This window comes from Balaenoptera ricei, chromosome 10, assembly GCF_028023285.1.
Source record: "Balaenoptera ricei isolate mBalRic1 chromosome 10, mBalRic1.hap2, whole genome shotgun sequence".
Taxonomy (NCBI): domain Eukaryota; kingdom Metazoa; phylum Chordata; class Mammalia; order Artiodactyla; family Balaenopteridae; genus Balaenoptera; species Balaenoptera ricei.
In genome coordinates, this window is record NC_082648.1 from 15,042,247 (window position 1) to 15,060,962 (window position 18,716).

Here is an 18,716-nt window from a genome sequence, read left to right on the forward strand (position 1 = left end):
GTGGTGTAGAGCAGTCTGGTTTCTGGAATCAGGCAGAACTGGTTTTGAATTCCCACTCTGCCCACTTTTTGACTCTGATCGTAAAGAAATAAACTCTTTGATCCCCAGTCTTCCTAATATGCATAAAAGATAGGATAGTATGTAAAGTGCAGGGTGTGGTCAGGGTTGTTCTTGTTTGCACAGGCAGATGGTATTTGGCTTATGAACACTTAAGAGTATCTTTAAGGAAATGGTCTGACTCACAGATGTGCAACTAACACCCTTGGATTCAAAGGTGACAGTGAAGCACAAATGATAACCCCAATCTGCCCTCCACACCCTTAGTGGTTTTCAGTAGAAAGTTATGTACAGAGCGATACCCCCTCAACTCTATTCCCACCACTCAAAAGAAGACATTCAGTTACATGGGAAGAACTCCCCCACTTCACATCATAGAGGAAAATGGAACAGCAAAGGATATGGGACAAACAAACCTGTGCTAATGCAAAAATCTAGGCATTCATAAAACTCCAGAACACGACAGAATAAAGGGAGAGATAGACACCCCCAACAATATTTCTAACACAGAGTCCAAGTGAAAGTGCGGAGTGAACAAGCTGGAGGTATGCCTATATGAATCTGGCCCTTTCTTCCTTTCTATTAGGAATGCTGGAATAAAATCCCCTCATCCCATGTTCCTCAGGGGTTGGGATATGAGATCTCACAAAACTGCACAGAAATGTTCCCAGGGACTTATATTCTATGCTAAGTCATCACAGAGAAGGAATTAATTCTATGGATTAAAAATTCCCATCCACAGCTCTCATAAGCTTTTGATAAATCAGAATTCTCATTCTGCAAGATAAATATATTTTTTTCTAATATTTTATTATGTAGAAGCACCTTACAGCAGTTTATGGAGCAGAAAGGAAGAGTTTGCTGAAATGACAACAAAATGAAATGAACATTTGCCAGCTTATACAGGCAGTTGCTTTCTATTCGGGTACTCTGAAATAAAAGTCTAGAACACTCTTTACACAAAATGTTGATCCAACAATAAACCACTATTATTGATGATTCTTATACTTAATATTCTTATTGATTAACCTCAATATACCTTGAAGCTAAGAGGTTTGATCATACCTGTGCTCTACACCAGTGGTGAACAAATCTGGCATGCTGCCTGTTCGTGTAAACAAAGTTTTTTGGGGAACATGAAAAAAAAACCCAGATTTTAATGCAGACCATGTTTGCAAGGAAAGTACAGCCTTCATTGGACACAAGAAGCATTGGACATAGGATGTGACAAACAGCAATGCTACAGAGACCATTTTCCTTTCAAATGTACACTAGAGTAAAGTCATGTACTCTTACCCCTTCATTTCCAAAAAAACCAAAACAGATTCTAATTAATGCATTTGAATTGCCTATATATTGTCATTGTTTCTTTATTTCCTGATAACTATAACTCTTTTCTCATTGCAAAATCAGGTGTGATAAGTATTATTTCTCCATATTTCACCACCAAGCCCAGTACTTTGAGTCCTTAATACATTTCTGATGATATCTGAAATGCATTTTTCACCCAGAGTTCTGGAAGTAAAGCATAATGCATAAGCACACATCCCTATACTACCTCAAAGACGCAAATTATAACCTAAAACTGTATTTCAGCACAAAAAGTAAAGAGTAGAGTTTGAGTAATTATCCAAATAATTAAGATTCTCCAAAATGTGTGCTGGAGCTTGAATTAATGAACTCTCTCACTCAAGTTTATGATTTGTGTATTCATTTGCACAAGATTGGGAATTATTAACGAGAAGTTTGTGCTTCCTGCTTCAGAGTACCAACAGTACAATCTGGGGACCAGAGAAACGAGATGTTTCTATAAATTTATAATTCTCTGCCTCCTGTTGTTCAGCAGAATCCCAGTTGGTTGGCCTCCAGAGTTTGAGGAGGCCTCTTTAAAGACTATTTTTATGCTGCTTTACTCTTCTGTTTCATTAATTGCTACTGCTGATTTCTCAGAGAATTTTAATTACAGCTCTTTCACTCTGCTTGTCACCTCAGGCTGTTTCAACAAAGGACACAATTTTAGAAATACAGCAAATAAGGAAAATTTGGCCATCTCATGAATGTTGTACAAATTTATAATAACGGAATAATAGCATGTGTTGAACAACAACAACACGTTTAATTAGGGGCAGAGCTACTGAGGGACAGGATGTGGGAAGAAGCTTCATGCTGAAGCTGGCCTCTTTCCTGAGTATCCAAACGCCTGGGCACTGGAACACTGCAGACTGTTGGAGGAAACATCAAGCTCTTCCTACTATTTTCTTTTCAAACCAACTAGGAACCAAAAAGCAATTTATGCTTGTAAACTACTTATGAGAAAGTGCACGTGTTTGAAAAAACAGCAGTACTGTGTGACTTGACACTGAACATGACTACACCAAATCTGTGACCTGTTCCGTTCCTAATCTTAATGGACATTTCTGTTTCTATAACTTAAAATATGAAAACCTTTAAATATGGTACAGTGAATAAACACGTTATGTGAATTAAAAAAAAAAACAATAGATCTTAAGAACATAAGTTTTAAGGATGTGCTTACTTGTTCTCTCAACGTCTCCTCAGCTTCCCAGGGCTCGGCCACCTCGCTCTCCTGGGCTGTGGCCCCCGGGGGCCTCGGAGCTGCACGTGGCCCAGCCTCCCGCGGGGTTGGGAGCGGAGCGGGGCGGGGCGGCGGAGCCCCGTCCCGGGCCTGGCGTCGAGGACCCCACCTGGGACAGGTGAGCACCACCAGCCCTGCTCAACCTGTGGAAGAAGGGCCTGCAATCTGGAGAAGAACTGTGTTCAGGCTGGTCCACTACGAAGCCAAGGCCACGCGGCACATCCTCCTCATCAGACACTCCCAGTACAACGCGGACGCCTCCCCGGAAAGAACCGCGCTCTGACCCCCCGAGTCGTGAACCGGAAGAACTAACTGACCTGGGACTCACAAGCTTGGAGTTGAAGTTTAATAAAATCGTCCCTCCGTCTGTGACCAGCGCTATACAAACGTCCAACATCATCAGCTAACACCTGCCAGGCGTCTGGAAAGTCAGCACAGCCCTGCTGGGGGGAAGGCGGCCCGTCGAAGCCGACCCGCCCGGGTCTCGCGGGAAACGGAGGCTGTGCGGAATCACGAGACGGAGCTCGGATGCAGGCCGACTTCTGGAGCTGCATCCACGGGCGGACGGCGAGCATCTTCAGCCGCTACACCTAGAGCGGGCGCGGCCCGTTCCCTCCACAGGCGGGCCCTGCCCATCCTTCCGCCTCGGCCGCATCACCCACCCGGGGCTCCCGCCCGAAGGCCGGGGAGCTGTCCGGACGCTCGGGGACACGGGCTTCAGGCCTCCGGACGAAGTGTCTCCTTCTGAGGGCCGCCTCGAGGGGCCGCTCTCCTCCTCAGCCCTGCGCCCAGCTACCTGCGTGGGAGCCGCCGATGACACGGTTTCTCCCCTCTGACTTCCCCGCATGGGCTGTACTGCCGTTTCGTTTCATTTCTCCAGGACAAGGCGGCGGAAAAGTAGAAATATCTAAAATTCGGCATATCGGTACATATTTCTGGCCCAGGATGGAAAAGGGAACGTTCAGGTCGTATCTTTCGCAGGGTTTTCTGCGTCACTCTCATCTATCAAGACGCGCCTGTGGGGTTTAAGGAGGCCTTTTGGGGGGATTGGACGAGGCCTGAGGTATCAAGGGGTCTTGGTCATGACCACAGGAGCCTTGCGACCCCCGACCCTCGAGACTTCGTCAGCAAAGTCAGGCACGGGTGACTCAGAGGAGCAGGAGGGCGCCAGAGCTTCCATTCATGACACTTCGCTTTATACATTCACCTAAGACCCTTTGTCACTTAAATATGTGTCAATTAAAGATTTTCCTCTAATACGTTAAAAAAAAATTTTTAATATAATTTTTATATTTGACATTCATTTAACTTCTAAAACATTATAGTTGAATATTAAAAATAATTACAAGTCGTGAGCATATTATGATTATCGGCCTTCACTCATTCACTACTGCATACAAAATACCAGCAGTGAGTGTTATTCACTGGCCCCATTAAGAGTCTGACAGTGACTCCTACCCCAGGATGACGTTCACCATCCTCATATCCTTCTCCATTGTCATGGCGCCATCTTTCCTGATTTGGATCCGAGTCCGCCAGTTCTGCCTGGTCCATTTCATCAGCCTCTCCTGCTTCCTTCCCCTCAGGAGTTTTTCCAGCAACGCGTCTATTGGGAGAGAGAACACCATTCTCAGAAAAATTTACCTTAAATTCGATGATTAAGGGACACTTTTCATGTGCTCTACAGTAAATTGGCATGCCTTCATTTAGCAGACGCTTGGAAACTCCTGGCCTCTGTACTTAAACAATTTTCTTCATTTATTTTTTCCTTCATGACAAGTCACTTCTGGGAATAATCAATAGACTCCCTTTAAATAACTTATGGTAAAACTCAAGTAAGGCTTTGATTTTGAAGAAATGTAGTAAATATCATAAATCTTTCACTTTAAACTTATTTCAGATCCCAGCCATGTACTAATACTATTCTCTTTTTATAACAGCACAATGTATATGATTAGTGTTCAGTTAATGGCAAACATCATAGCATAATCAAACTTATTATGATTAATTCTTTAGATGGAGTTTGTTTAAAGTACTTATAAGCCATGTAGATAACATGTTCCTTGTCTGAAAATTAATTCTAAGCAATAATAATCTAAAACAAAAATATTGCAAATTACAGTTGATCAGAATGCCAAATTAATAACCCAAAACTCTGATTTGTGATTAAAGGTTGTGCTTCCCAAATTTCTGCAACTAAAGATATGAAAGCTTATTAAGTATCTGTACTACTAGCAGCTAACCCAGGCTGCATACAGAGGCACAGATGGCTAATTGGCTTCAGTTGGTAGAGGGTCATTTAAAATAAATTTTCTTTAAATTTTGTTATACAAATTTTCAAAGCTGTAACAGATGGTTTTATGATAAATATTGCCCTTCACAGATGACCTGATTTCTATTCCTTTCCCCACCTAGGTTTGATAGAAAAAGTGACAACTGAACTATCCACCTCCATCTACCACCTAATTGACATCTATTGCAGCAGCTTTTATGCAGATTTCCAACCTCTAAATGCACCTGTGCATAGTGTTTCCTGTGTAAATCTTGGGCTCCATTCCCACCTTAGCTTCACAGTGTATGCAGCTCACAATATTCCAGAGACCTGGGTGCACAGGTAAGTAATGATGAGTTTTTTGCAAAAGGGTTAATTAATTTTGTGTAGCTTCTAATTGAGTATAATTTGCCTTGTTCTTATTTGCAGGAGCAAATATTTTATTTTGAAATTTAATCAGCATGGATTTATCCATATTCTTAAAATCATTTACAACTTTATTTCCAGTGCACATTCCTTTTCCCTCAAGTCTTCCCCTATTCTCCATATTAAAAATAACTGCATGTTGTCCATGTATCATTATGGAAACAGAAAATGCTCATCCTACTTAGTGATTGCCCTAAATTTTTCATTTTTTATGTTTGAGTTTAAATGACTAATGCCAATTAACACAGAGGAAGATAGCACACACACATACAGGGTGATGGAGAGTATTTAAAAGTAGAAAAAAAAAAATCACTTTGATCCCTATCAAGTTGTGAGCAGTAAATATTTTGTGAGATTAGTACATTGATAAAGTGGGAATTAGCCAAGAGTTATTTGAGTTACAATAGAAATTAACCACATTTATGCATGGAACATTGCCAGATTTTAGGTTGACTCTGTTATATAGTATTTTCTTGAATAACATAATTAGAGTAATATTATAATAATTATTTTAAATTCCTTATGGATTAAATCTATAAGAAAATACTGATTAAATCAATTAAACTTGATAAGAGAATAGTAATTTTCTAATGGATTTATTGTACCCACTGCATTTAGCATCTCAAAGAAAGGCTAAAAGAAACAATTTTAGTAAAAAGAGAAATAATTTTTATCTTGGACTGTATTTTTGCAAATAACAACTGTAAGAATATTTATAGAGTTAATTATAAAGGAAATTTTACCTTCATATGTAAAAAAGAAAAACTCTATCATCTATCTGTCTCACATATGCATTTCTTTAAAACCCATGGGAAGATTGTCTTATGCTTTTTCTTAATTTTATGAAGAATTTTAAGAGGCTGATGTATAATCTAACAAATTGCCACTCTAATGAATGTTCTCATAATTTTTAGATCATTACTATATCCTTATTAATTTTAATTCACATGGAAAAACTATGTAGCCAGAAAAATACAGATAAAGCTATATGCATAGAGCATGTATTCAGTATTTATACATGGTGGGAAATTTAGTTCTGTTTATTTTTCCTATTGTTTTTCTATTCTCTGTTTTATTTATTTCACATAATCTTTATTATTTTCTTTCTTCTTTTAGCCTCGGGCTGAGTTTTTTCTTCTTTTTCTAGTTCTTTGAGTATAAATTTAGGTTATTTGTGATCTTTCTTCTCTTGAAATTTTTTATTCTTTTTTTAAGCCTTTTTAAAAATTTTTATTGAAGTATAGTTGATTTACAATGGTTTGTTAGTTTCTGCTGTACAGCAAAGTGAATGAATTATACATATACATATATCCACTCTTTTTTAGATTATTTTCCCATATAGGTCATTACAGAGTATTGACAAGAGTTCCCTGTGCTATACAGTAGGTCCTTATTAGTTATCTATTTTATATATAGTAGTGTGTATATGCCAATCTCAATCTCCCAATTTATCCCTAACCGCCCCCCCCCCAGCTTTCCCTCCTGGTAACCATAAGTTTGTTTTCTACATCTGTTTGTTTTCTACATCTATTTCTGTTTTGTAAATAAGTTCATTTGTACCATTATTTTAGATTCCACATATAAGCGATATCATATGATATTTGTCTTTCTCTGTCTGACTTACTTCACTCAGTATGACAATCTCTAAATCCATCCATGTTGCTGCAAATGGCATTATTTCATTATTTTTTATGGCTGAGTAGTATTCATTGTGTATATGTACCACATCTTTATCCATTCATCTGTCAATGGACATTTAGGTTGCTTCCACGTCCTGGCTATTGTAAACAGTGCTGCAATGAACATTGGGGTGCATGTATCTTTTCAAATTATGGTTTTGTCTGGATATATGCCCAGGAGTGGGATTGCAGGATAATATGGTAGCTCTATTTTTAATTTTTTAAGGAACTTCCATACTGTTCTCCATAATGGCTGTGCCAATTTACATTCCCAACAATATTGCCTTTTCTCTACACCCTCTCCAGCACTTATTGTTTGTAGATTTTTTGATGATGGCCATTCTGATTGGTGTGAGGTGATACCTCATTGTAGTTTTGATTTGATCTTTCTTCTTTTAATGTAGGCATTTATTGCTTTAAACTTCTTTTTTTAGTACTGCTTTTGCTGTATCTCCTAAGTTTTGGTATGGTGTGTGTTCATTTTCATGTCTCAAGATATTTTCTAATTTCCTTTTTAATTTCTGTCTGACCCATTAGTTGTTCAAAAGTATTCATTTACTTATTCATCTCACTTACGTGGAATCTAAAAAACAAAACAGAACAAAATGAAAACAGACTCTCAGAGAACAAGTGGTTGCCAGAAGGGATGGGTGGGGATGGGGGTGAAATAGATGAGGGGGTTAAGTGGCATAAGCCTCCAATTATATAATAAATAAGTCACTGAGATGTAATATACAGCATAAGGAATATGATCAATAACATTGTAATAACTTTGTTACCCATACAGATGGTTACTCAACTTATCATGGTCATCATTTCATAATGTATGCAAATATCAGATCATTATATATTACACCTGTAACTAACATAATATTGTACAACTGTATTTCAATAAAATAAAAAAGAGAAACTAAAAAGTGTTAATTCCCATTAATTTGAGAATTTTCCAATTTTCTTTCTGCTACTGATTTCTACTTTTATTTTATTGTGTTCAGAAAATATACTTGGTATGATTTTAATTTTCTCAAATTTGTTAAGACTTGTTTTGTGACCTATTTTGTGATCCATGTGCACTTGAGAAGAATGTGTATTGCACTAAGCTTGGGTGGAATGTTCTATAAATATTTGTTAGGTTCACTTGGGCTATAGTATTATTCAAACCCTCCGTTTCTTTATTGGGCTTCTGTCTGTTTGTTCTGTTCATTATAACCAGTATTGAGATCTTCTGTTATTATTTTGTTGTTGTCTATTTCTCCTTTTCATTCTGTCAATGTTTGCTTAATATATTTGCTTCAATTTGGGGTGCATGTATATTTACAACTGTTGTATCCTCTTGATGAGTTGACCCCTTTATCATTATATAATGTCCTCGTCAGTTGTGACAGTTTTAACTTAAAGTCCATTTTGTCTTATATAAGTATGGCCACTGCTGCTCTCTTCTGATTACCATTTACATAGAATATCTTTTTCTGTCCTTTCACTTTCAGGTGTATCCTTAAATCTAAAGTACATCTCTTGTAGACAGCGTATGGTTGGATCTTGTTTTCTAATTCATTCAGTTATGCTATGTCTTCTGATTGTAGAATTTAATGTATATTTAATGTAATTAATGATAGGGAAGGACTTTCTATTGCCATTTTTTTCATTGTTTCTATCTTGTAGCGTTTTTGTCCCTCTTTTCCTCTCTTGCCGTTTCCCTTTGTGTTCTTCTGAGTTTTTGTAATGGCATACTTCAATTCCTTTCTTATTTTCTTTTATCTTCTATAGGTTGGTGTTTTCTTTGTGGTGACCATGGGCCTCACATAAAACATCTTATATTTAAAACACTGTTTTAAGCTGATAACAACTTCAATCAGATACAAAAACTCTACTCTTTTCTTCTCCCCTCACCACACTTTATGTTACTGATATCACAAATGGCATCTTCTTATATTTTATATATTCTTATAATTAAAGTTTTTCCATACTTTGTCCATTATATTCTATCCAGAGTTAAAAGTTGTTCATGGACCACCATTACAGTCTTACAGTATTCTGTATTTGTCTGTATATTTTCCTTTACCAGTAAGCTTTTATACTTTCATATGCTTTTGTGTTGCTGTTTAGCATCCTTTCATTTCAACTTGAAGGACTCCCTTTAGCATTTCATGTAAGTCAGGTCTAGTGCTGATGAACTCCCTCAGCTTTTTACCTGAGGAAGTATTTATTTCTCCTTCATTTTTGAAGGACAGCTTTGCCAGATATAATTATATTTTTTTCTTTCAGAACTTTGAATATATCATTTCCACTCCATCTGGCCTTTAAGGTTTCTGCTGAGAAATCTGCTGAAAAACTGATGAGATCTCTTTTATGTGGCAGATCACTTTTCTCTTGCTGCTTTCAAAATTCTCTCTATGTCTTTGACTTTTGATGTTGGATTTTAATGTGTTTTAGTGTGGTCTTTTTTGGGCTTATCCTAGTTTGGTCTGTTGGGCTTCTTGAAACTGAGTGTCCATTTCCTTCCCCACAATTAATAAGTTTTCAGCCATTATTTCTTCATATCAGCTTTCTGCCTCTTTCAGTCGTTTCCTCCTGGGACTCATATAATGTGTATATTTGTCCTGTGTGTCCCATAAGTCCCTTAGACTTTCTTCACTCTTCTTCATTTTTTTTTCTTTTTGCTTCCCTAACTAAATAATTTCAAATACCTATCTTTGAGCTCACTGATTTTTTTCTTCTGCTTGATCAAGTCTGCCCTTGAACCTCTCTACTGATTTTTTTCAATTCAGTTATTGTATTCTTCAGCTCCAAAATTTCTGTGTGGTTCTTTTTAATATGTTTATCTCTTTCTTGATGTTCTCATTTTGTTATATATAAAATTCTTTGTCAGGTAGTTCATATACTTCCATTTCTTTAAGATTAGTTTCTGGAGATTTATTTTGTTCCTTTGGTTGGGCCATGTTTTCCTCTTTCTTCGTATACCTTTGTTTTACTTTGTATTGGGATTTGAGCATTTGAAAAAAACAGCTACCTCTCCCAGTCTTTATGGAGTGGTTTCATACAGGGGAAGAATGTTACCAATCAGTCCAGCTAGAGATTTGGGGGGCCTTTCAAATCTTTTCTGTAGATGCATATTCCCTGGGCTTCTGTGTGTAAATTCCCAATCAGAGAGGTTTTTCTTCTTTCTTCAAGATGTTGAATTTCTTGTTTCATCTAGGGTTGACCTGTGGCACTGCTGGTTCTTTGGTGCTCCATAAGCTGCCCAGCTCTTTTTTGTTCTCAGTTGCTCCCAGGCATCCAGAATGTGCCAGGTCCCATCAGTGCTCTGTTGCATAAGACATAAACCAGTTCCTCATACAGCCCCCTGAAAAAGCCAAAATGTTGGATGCACACGACACTTTCCCTGCTCCCCTCTCTTCCTGCCAATGCAGAGACCATCAAGCTGCATCAACCTCTGTCTGCTGCCCCACATATCCTCTGGAGTGGTAGCAAGCCTCCCAGCTCTTCTTTGTTCTCCTAAGTCCATGGTCCCCAGGCATCTAGAGTGTATCATACCCTGTCAGCATTCTGAGACAGAAACCAGTCCCTCAGGCAGCACCCCCCAAAAAAGCTGCAACATTGGAATCACAGTCCAAATCTTTCCCAAGGGAGAAGCTGGGAGTTGGGGGTATTCTCCTATTCATTTTGCACTGAGCTGGGGGGAAGTGGTGAGTGAGTTTATGCTAGTTCAAACCATTGCCTTTGTTCTCAGAGTCCTCCAAACTGACACCCATTCCTATTCTGCACTTAGATGCAGCAAGAGAGAAACCAGTCCCTTGGATAGACCTCTAAAAAGTCTAAATGTTAGGCATATGTTCTAGTCTTCTCTTTCCCAGCCAAGGGAGAAGCTGGGAGTTGGGAGTTTGCTCCTGATCCCACAACACTCTGCTGTGAGGAGGAGCTCTGGAAAATGAGTGCCATGAATTTTCCTACTGATTTTTATGTGGCTGGTTTTGCACTTGCCTGTGGTGCAAGAGCCTTTTAACATGTTTCTGGATTTCTCACAAAGGAAATTGAATTGGTGTCTCCAGGAGGGAAGGAGGGTCTAGGGCTTCTTATTCTGCAATCTTGCTGAAGTCACCAAACATAAATTCTTAGTAATTTCTAAAGTACACTCTATACAAGCAAATAACACTTTACCATTTCATTTGACTTTTAACTATAAAAGTAATTGACCCATATAGAAAACTGGTTCCTTTATAGCATTCAGCTTATTGAATCAATGTTGTTTCTTTTTAGGTATAAAGCATTTTCTTTTTCCTGTTGGCTTACATATGCTGGAAAGAAACTGTGCCAAGTGAGAAACTGCAGAAATATTCCAGTCAAAAAATTGTTTTTTTTCTTGGTCAACTGGAATGAAACGTAAGTTTAATCTTTATTCTGGCAGGATCATTTGTCTAATAAAGATCAGGGGTTTTTTCCCCCTTTTCTTAAGTGAAGGGTATGATTTTTTTTAAATGTTGCCAGTTGATTTGATTCAGTGATGTGATAAATATGCTAGGCATAATAGATAACTGATTTCAATTCAGCAGATTAAAGGTCCATTTAAAAATCTAGATAAGTGTCCAATCTACGTGTGTTGAACTGCTCAAAGAGGGAAATTGGGAAAGGGAGAATTATTAATCATTCACAGACTGTGGATAAAAGGAATACTTGGGATTAGAGGGAGGTAGAGTCCAGATACAACAAAGAAGAAAGAAATCACCTAATAACATATGTAATCTCCATTTTTCCCCAAAAGCCAGTTATAAATTTGTTTAAACAATCAAGTTTTTGAACAGTAATTATCTATGAGTTGTGTAAACTGTCACCTAATTTGGGGTAATCAACTCCTACTTCTTCATTTTATAGAGACTTATTAAATCAAGAAGGAAGAGTACCTTCTTGACACTATCCATGCCTTCCTCCTCTTCTCTGCCTCCCACCTCAAGCCTTTGCTTTACTCAGAATCTCAGGGGGCTCCTAGGCTCCATCTATGGCTTTTATATGGTTACCGTTGCTTTTCCTTGCTATTCCCATGACACTGCTCTGCTGTCCTTTCTCTGGGGTCTCCACTGATCCACTGAGAGCCAATTTTCTTCCCACCACAAGTAGAAGAAAACTCCCCAGCCTACTATCCATCAGCCCTTTCAGAAGGTCAGGCTTTCTTAGGAGATAATTTGACTCCCAATATTGTACTGTCCTATTGATATATATGAGCCAAAATTTCTGGGGCTCTGAAGATGGTGTTAGAATAGTACCATCTATCCCACTCTTAGTGTTACCACAATCAATGGAGACTGAGTCCTGAGACATAACATGTGTTCCTCAATTCTTACATACTCCAAAGCAAATCCTCCTTCTTCTAGGACTGTGACAACCTTTATCTCTTCTTGAAAACCTGACCTTCAATTACAAAATCCCCTTCCATTGCACAGAATCATTTCTGCTTGTAAAATTCTTTAGTGGCTCCCCAATTCCTGTAAGGTAAAATACAAGTAATTTAGCATAGCACACAAGGCCCTCTGTGGTTTGGTCCCTGCCTGTCTCTGCACTTTCATCTCTGGAGGTTAGCCCCACTGTCTGCCCGTGCACCCAGCCACTCTCTGCATCTAATCTACTTACCCTATGAACTGAGAAATCACGCCTCAGCTAGGGGTCATCCATTTGTCAGGAGAACATTGTCTTCACTGCCTACTTTGGGAACTCCCAATTATCTCCCAGAACACTCCTCCACCTTCTCTATAAACCCTTTCCTGTATCATTCTTTAAAAATTGGCCACCTTTTCTTTTTTCGTTTGGTCTGAACCTCAAAGTACTGTCTTATGGTCTCTTACTGAATGTGTTTGTTTACATTTCTGTTTGCTTCTGCTAAAGGATACAAAGATTTTTATTTTTTTATTTTCAAATTTTCAAATTTTATCCCTAGCAGCACCAGACAGAGTAAGAGTCCAGGAAGTGTAGCTTGGCAAGTGAATGAATTTTGTATAATAAGTGATTCCTCAAAAATGCATTAACCAGCTCAATTACTAGAATTATTCTTCTGACTTAATTAAAACTTATTCCTGGTTGTTTCAAAAAGTCAGATTCATTTTCAACTGACAGATATGTGCTATTGTTTAAACAATTCAAGGGAAAAATCTACTAATTCTAAAGTCAAAGAAAAAAAATCTCAAAATAAATTGAAAATCATTAGTGTTGTTGGGATAACTTCATTGGTATACTTTTCTTCTCTTCCTTCAAGAGTGCATGAGTGTCTCTCTCCCACCCTCCCTATCCCACCCCTCTAAGGTGGTCACAAAGCACTGAGCTGATCGCCAAGAGGGAGGAGATATGGGGACATATGTATATATATAGCTGATTCACTTTGTTATAAAGCAGAAACTAACACACCATTGTAAAGCAATTATACCAATAAAGATGTTAAAAAAATAAAAATAAAAAATAAAATAAAAGTAAAAAATTTTAAAAATAAATTAAAAAAAGAGAGTGCATGATTGTTATCTTTCCTATGAGAGTTTCTTTGATTCCCTCAAGAGTTAGTTACTTTAACCCAGAGTTCTTCTCATTTTATTTCCATTAAAAATATTTATTTACCATTTTTCTAGGTGCTTGGCCTGTAGCATTCTTTATATATTTTATTAACATGTACCCATTACTCTACAGTTAATCATACATTTTATTACTAGACTGTAAACTTAAGGACAGAAACTTCATTTAACAATAATATGTTACATAGATTTTGACCACTTATTGTATTCCAGTCATCAGAGTATACCCCCCAAATATATTATCTCATCTAAACTTAATAACAGGGGCTTCCCTGGTGGCGCAGTGGTTGAGAATCTGCCTGCTAATGCAGGGGACACGGGTTCGAGCCCTGGTCTGGGAAGATCCCACATGCCACGGAGCAACTGGGCCCGTGAGCCACAACTACTGAGCCTGCGCGTCTGGAGCCTGTGCCCCGCAACGGGAGGGGCCGCGATAGTGAAAGGCCCGCGCACCGCGATGAAGAGCGGCCTCCGCACCGCGATGAAGAGTGGCCCCCACTTGCCGCAACTAGAGAAAGCCCTCACACGAAAAAACTAAGAGACCCAACACAGCCATAAATAAATAAATAAATAAATAAATAAATAAATAAACTTAATAACAAAAATCCAGAACAGATACTGTCATCTCTGTTTTACAGATCAGAATATTAATGTTTATGAAACTTAATTAACTTGCCCCAGGTCCCACAACCAGTAAGTGGCAGAACTAGTACTCAGACCCACTCTGACTCCAAAGCTGAGGTTTTTACTGTGATTTTCATACTGTTTCTTACAACATATAAAATCTTGGGCTGAGTATTTATATTCTACAAATAGTTCTCACATCTTAAATTAAAAAACAAAACAAACTCTACTTCATTTTTTCAACAGCAGGCATGCCAGTTTTCCCTCTACTTTGCAGCAAAACCCTTCCGAAGAGTCGTCTGTATTCACGTTCTTCCATTTTTTTCCTCTGCTCTCATGCATTCTCCAATCAGGCTTTCATCATCTCTGCTCCACTGAAATTGACCATTAGAGTCACTCATGACCTGCAGAGCTAAATCTGATGTTTGTTTCTCAGTCTTCATCTTACATGATCTGGTAGGAGCTGACTCCCACATTCTTTAAGCTATTCTCCTCCCTCACTGGGCATTCCTTCTCCATATTCTTTTCTTCTCCCAGACTGATCATAGTCTTAACCTAAAGCCTCTGCTGTTGTATCTATCTTTACTCCTTAGTTTTCTCTTATAGTCACATAGCTTTAAATGCCATCTATATGCCAACAACTCCCAAATTTATATCGCCAACACAGGCATCAGTCACAAACTTCACACATACTCACTCAACATGTCTAAAACTAAACTCTTGATCTTACACTCCGAACTTGTTCCACCCATGGATGGCCACTCTGGATGATCATTTCCAGTATCGGTTGTTCAGGTCAGATCCTTAGCCTGAATTTCCTTCTCTCAGAACCCGATGTCCAGGAATCCTACTGTCTCTCTCAGAATATTTCCAGAACATTACTTCTCATCACTTTCACTGGTCTAGGCCACCATCATATCTCCCCTGTATTCCTACAGTAGCCTTGTAATAGTCACCCTACTTCCCTTGCACCTTTAGAATCCTTCTCACACGGCAGTTAAAGTAACCTCTTTTAAAATGTAAGTCAGGCCACATCATTCTTCTGTTTTATAATCCTTTAATGGCTCCCTTTTTCACTCAGATAAAAGTCAAAGTCCTTACAATGGTCTGTTATTTTATATTAGTGTTAATAAGGGAGTTCTATACAATGTGACTTTTTAAATCTTCCATTTTCACTATCAAAAACTTATTCTGATTTTAGAAAAGCTGTCTCATATAGAAGAAAAGAATGTTTAAGAAAAATGTCAGTGTTTACTCATTTTTAACAGCAGAGTAAGGCAAACATCTGGTTAAAACTTGAGGTCTGTGCCAACAGCTTGGATATAAAGAAGCAATCTGACTTCACTTATTGAATTGTCTCTTAAAGTATTTTTCTTCCTTTTTTTGGGTAAAAGTTCATTCCTTTGATTTTTCAATAGCCATGTAGAAGTTAATAAAAAAAGATTTCTCAGTGACTCTGAGATTATTCTGGCTTCAAAAATCCATATCTATTCAAGAAATGAATAAATAACTATTTGTAAAGCATGTATTCTTACCCTAGAAGAATTTATCTTTATTCATAAAAATGACAGAATGGAGATTGGCAGTAACTATCCACTGTAACTTATCGAGTTTTTTGTCATTCTTGATATGAAAAGCTCACTAATAAGTGAAGTTATACATGAAGAAGCCAGACTCAATGGGAAAAAGAACATTCCAGATTATGTGAGAAATAAAGTGAAATTATAGCTTCCATCCTACCACAGCAATATGAAAACTGAATAGAAAGTCAATTACAGGTAAAAGAGAGAATATTCAAGAAATTACTGTGCATTCCACAGAATCATCAACATTTTATGTTGAGTTTCAGAGCTTCTTTTAAGCTGAGAAATATGTTCACATTACATTGAATGAATGTTATGACCATGAAGGAATATGAAAGAAAAGAGACTTTTAGTTTTAGATATCTAAATGTGTAATAATTTAATTTTCAATAGTCTAAATTTTGCTAATCTTGAAAAATAATTTTTTTTTACTCTAGTTTTTATTTCCCTTCCTTACTTTTAGCTAGAATTATATTTTATCTGTCTACAATGGCTAATATAAGTTATTACATTGTTGATAGAATACCGAATATAAGGCTGATATACAACCTACCATTTGCCACATACTGTGTTATGTAATATTCGTTCCATTTATGGATAAGAAAAACAAGGCTTAGAAAGGTTAAATTCATCACTCAAAGAAGAACATCTGTTCAGTCATGGGGCCAATATTTGAATGCACACATATGCAAATCCAAACCTCTGATTCATCTTCTCCACTCATATCTTACATATTGACATCTCTGAGTTATTATTAACTCAATGACATCATGCCCTAAACTGCACATATATCCCCTACCCCATACTCCTCCTCTGTGTTTTCTATCTGTTATAGGTAATCCACTACAACATAATCTGGAAGCCTGGAATTCATCTTTAATTCTTCATTGTCCTATTCCACTAATATGCTGTTAGTCAAATATCAGTTATCCATTCAAACTCTAAAATAGCCCTTCTGTCTTTCCTTTTGTTAGATGTCTTACCACCACCTGGGTCTGGACCGCTCCATCTCAGAGAACAGCATGTTGAGGGGAGAGATGTGTACTTCCTCAAAATCAGTTATGATCACTGGGCTGAATTAACTCCTCCTCATTCCTAAGGCTGCATGCTACCTAGCCACACACAAAAGGAGGTCACCAAAGTCTTATTTTACACCCTGAGTAAGGACTGCTCCCCATATCCAGATTAGACAGCCAACTTCTTGTGTGAGAAGACACTTGATACTACCTGAGGCCTCACCTGGGCCAACCTCAGTAAGCACTTTCCAACTGGATAATAGACTTTGGTCACAATCAGTCCTCTAATAATCACCCACTGCTAAAACAACTTGATTTCAAAGTTCAACTGGGAATTACAAGGCCAGTGGATTCTGTTCATACTCCTCATACCTAATGGCATCAGATATCATCCAATACAAACTGTGCATTTGCTCTTCCAGTCACTTTCCTTTTACTTCTTCCCATTCCTTGGTGAATCAGTTCCCATTAATCTTCCCCTACATGCTAACGTCTGTTCCAATTTTCCCATTTCTTCATAGCATTCTCATCTTCTGGTAAACATATTCCCCCCATCTCAACTTTTTGAAAAATGACTTCTTGTCTCATAAGTAGATATCTCCTAAACCCCATACTTCTCTTGAGGCTCTTGTATCCTTCTTCCTGTCCATGATTAGGGACCTCAGATCACACTCTCAACTTTCTGTCAAAAGCCCTTTCTTCTTAGATACTTCTACCACCCAGGTGTACCCCTCCCAATCTTACAGTATCATTTATAACCTTCTAAGCAGTCTCATATATATTGATGGATTCAATGCCCCAATTCAAGTTTTTTTCCCCTATTAACAATCTTGTATTTATCCTTAGCCCCTTTTTTTGTCCATATCTACAATCCATCCAGGGTCTGAGTTTGATTCACCTTGACATATCCAGGAATTGTATTGTCTATTACATCTCAGCAATCAACCCCCAAATTCCTGGAATCTCATTATCACCCAGAATAGTCCACATTTAAAATTATAAACAACTTTCTATGCTTTTAGCTCTTTCATTTAAACATTTCCTATTGCCATTAGGAAAAATCTCAGATCCCTTTGCCTAGCATACAGAGTTCTTAAACACCCTGGCAACCACCTGTCTTTCTAATTGCATCCTCCATAACTTTCCAGATCAACTTGACTACATTCTGTGTTCTAGCCACAATGAGCCGCTCACCACTCCTCAGCTACATGCATATATGCCCTTGTCTATGCGCTTTTCTCTTCTTGGAATATTCTTTTCCAAATCTCCATCTGATTGTAACCAACTTACTCTTTAAGACCCATTATGAGTTATTTCCTGCCTTCCCCCCATTCCCTAAGACAATGTTAATCATTCTTTTATTATGCTCAAGTTATTGTAATTTTAAAAAATAAGCTTATATAACAAAATCATAGCAATCCCCTTAGAGTAATCAATCTCATTACTCTATGTACTTCTATATTTCTACTTTTACAAGATACAACACAAAATTTAAGAGGATGCCTCGAGTCAAATAGTTAAAATATTTTTGTCACATGACATTATATTACAAGGAAATATTTATGAAAACATCGTTGCAATTGGGTAGATAACCTACTTCTTTCTTTTATTTTAAGAATCAATTTTCCTCTTGAAATAAAGTCACTTCCAAGGGAATCCATGCTCACTATAAAACTGTTTGGGATTACCTGTGCAACGAACAATGCAGATTTATTGGCCTGGACTTGTCTTCCACTGTTTCCAAAACAGTAAGTATATCATTTGTGCTTAATAAAACTTCCATCTCAATAAAAACCTCCTTGGAACTGGATAGTGAGCCGCATATGGCATAATGAGAAAATCAAGAAGACGTTTTATTCTAAAATTGAGGTAGCTCAATATAAATCATGACTATTGAAAGCGGGACTGAAAAGCA

At 37.7% G+C, this 18,716-nt stretch overlaps 1 protein-coding gene and 1 long non-coding RNA gene across 4 annotated transcripts in view; one reads left to right on the forward strand and one right to left on the reverse strand.

Annotated features, from left to right (window-relative positions):
- PIK3C2G (phosphatidylinositol-4-phosphate 3-kinase catalytic subunit type 2 gamma) overlaps positions 1-18,716 on the forward strand; it is a 358,923-nt gene that overhangs the window by 64,365 nt on the left and 275,842 nt on the right. For 2 of the 3 annotated variants that reach the window (XM_059934511.1, XM_059934513.1), the window contains exons 10-12: positions 5,069-5,267; positions 11,288-11,410; positions 18,418-18,549. In XM_059934511.1, coding sequence (XP_059790494.1) covers positions 5,069-5,267; positions 11,288-11,410; positions 18,418-18,549 — 454 coding nt within the window. The remainder of the gene's footprint in view (positions 1-5,068; positions 5,268-11,287; positions 11,411-18,417; positions 18,550-18,716) is intronic. The other variant, XM_059934512.1, reaches the window with a different exon arrangement.
- LOC132372436 (uncharacterized) overlaps positions 3,911-18,716 on the reverse strand; it is a 45,662-nt gene continuing 30,856 nt past the window's right edge. Inside the window, exon 3 of the long non-coding RNA XR_009505189.1 lies at positions 3,911-4,259. This is a non-coding gene — a long non-coding RNA (uncharacterized LOC132372436). The remainder of the gene's footprint in view (positions 4,260-18,716) is intronic.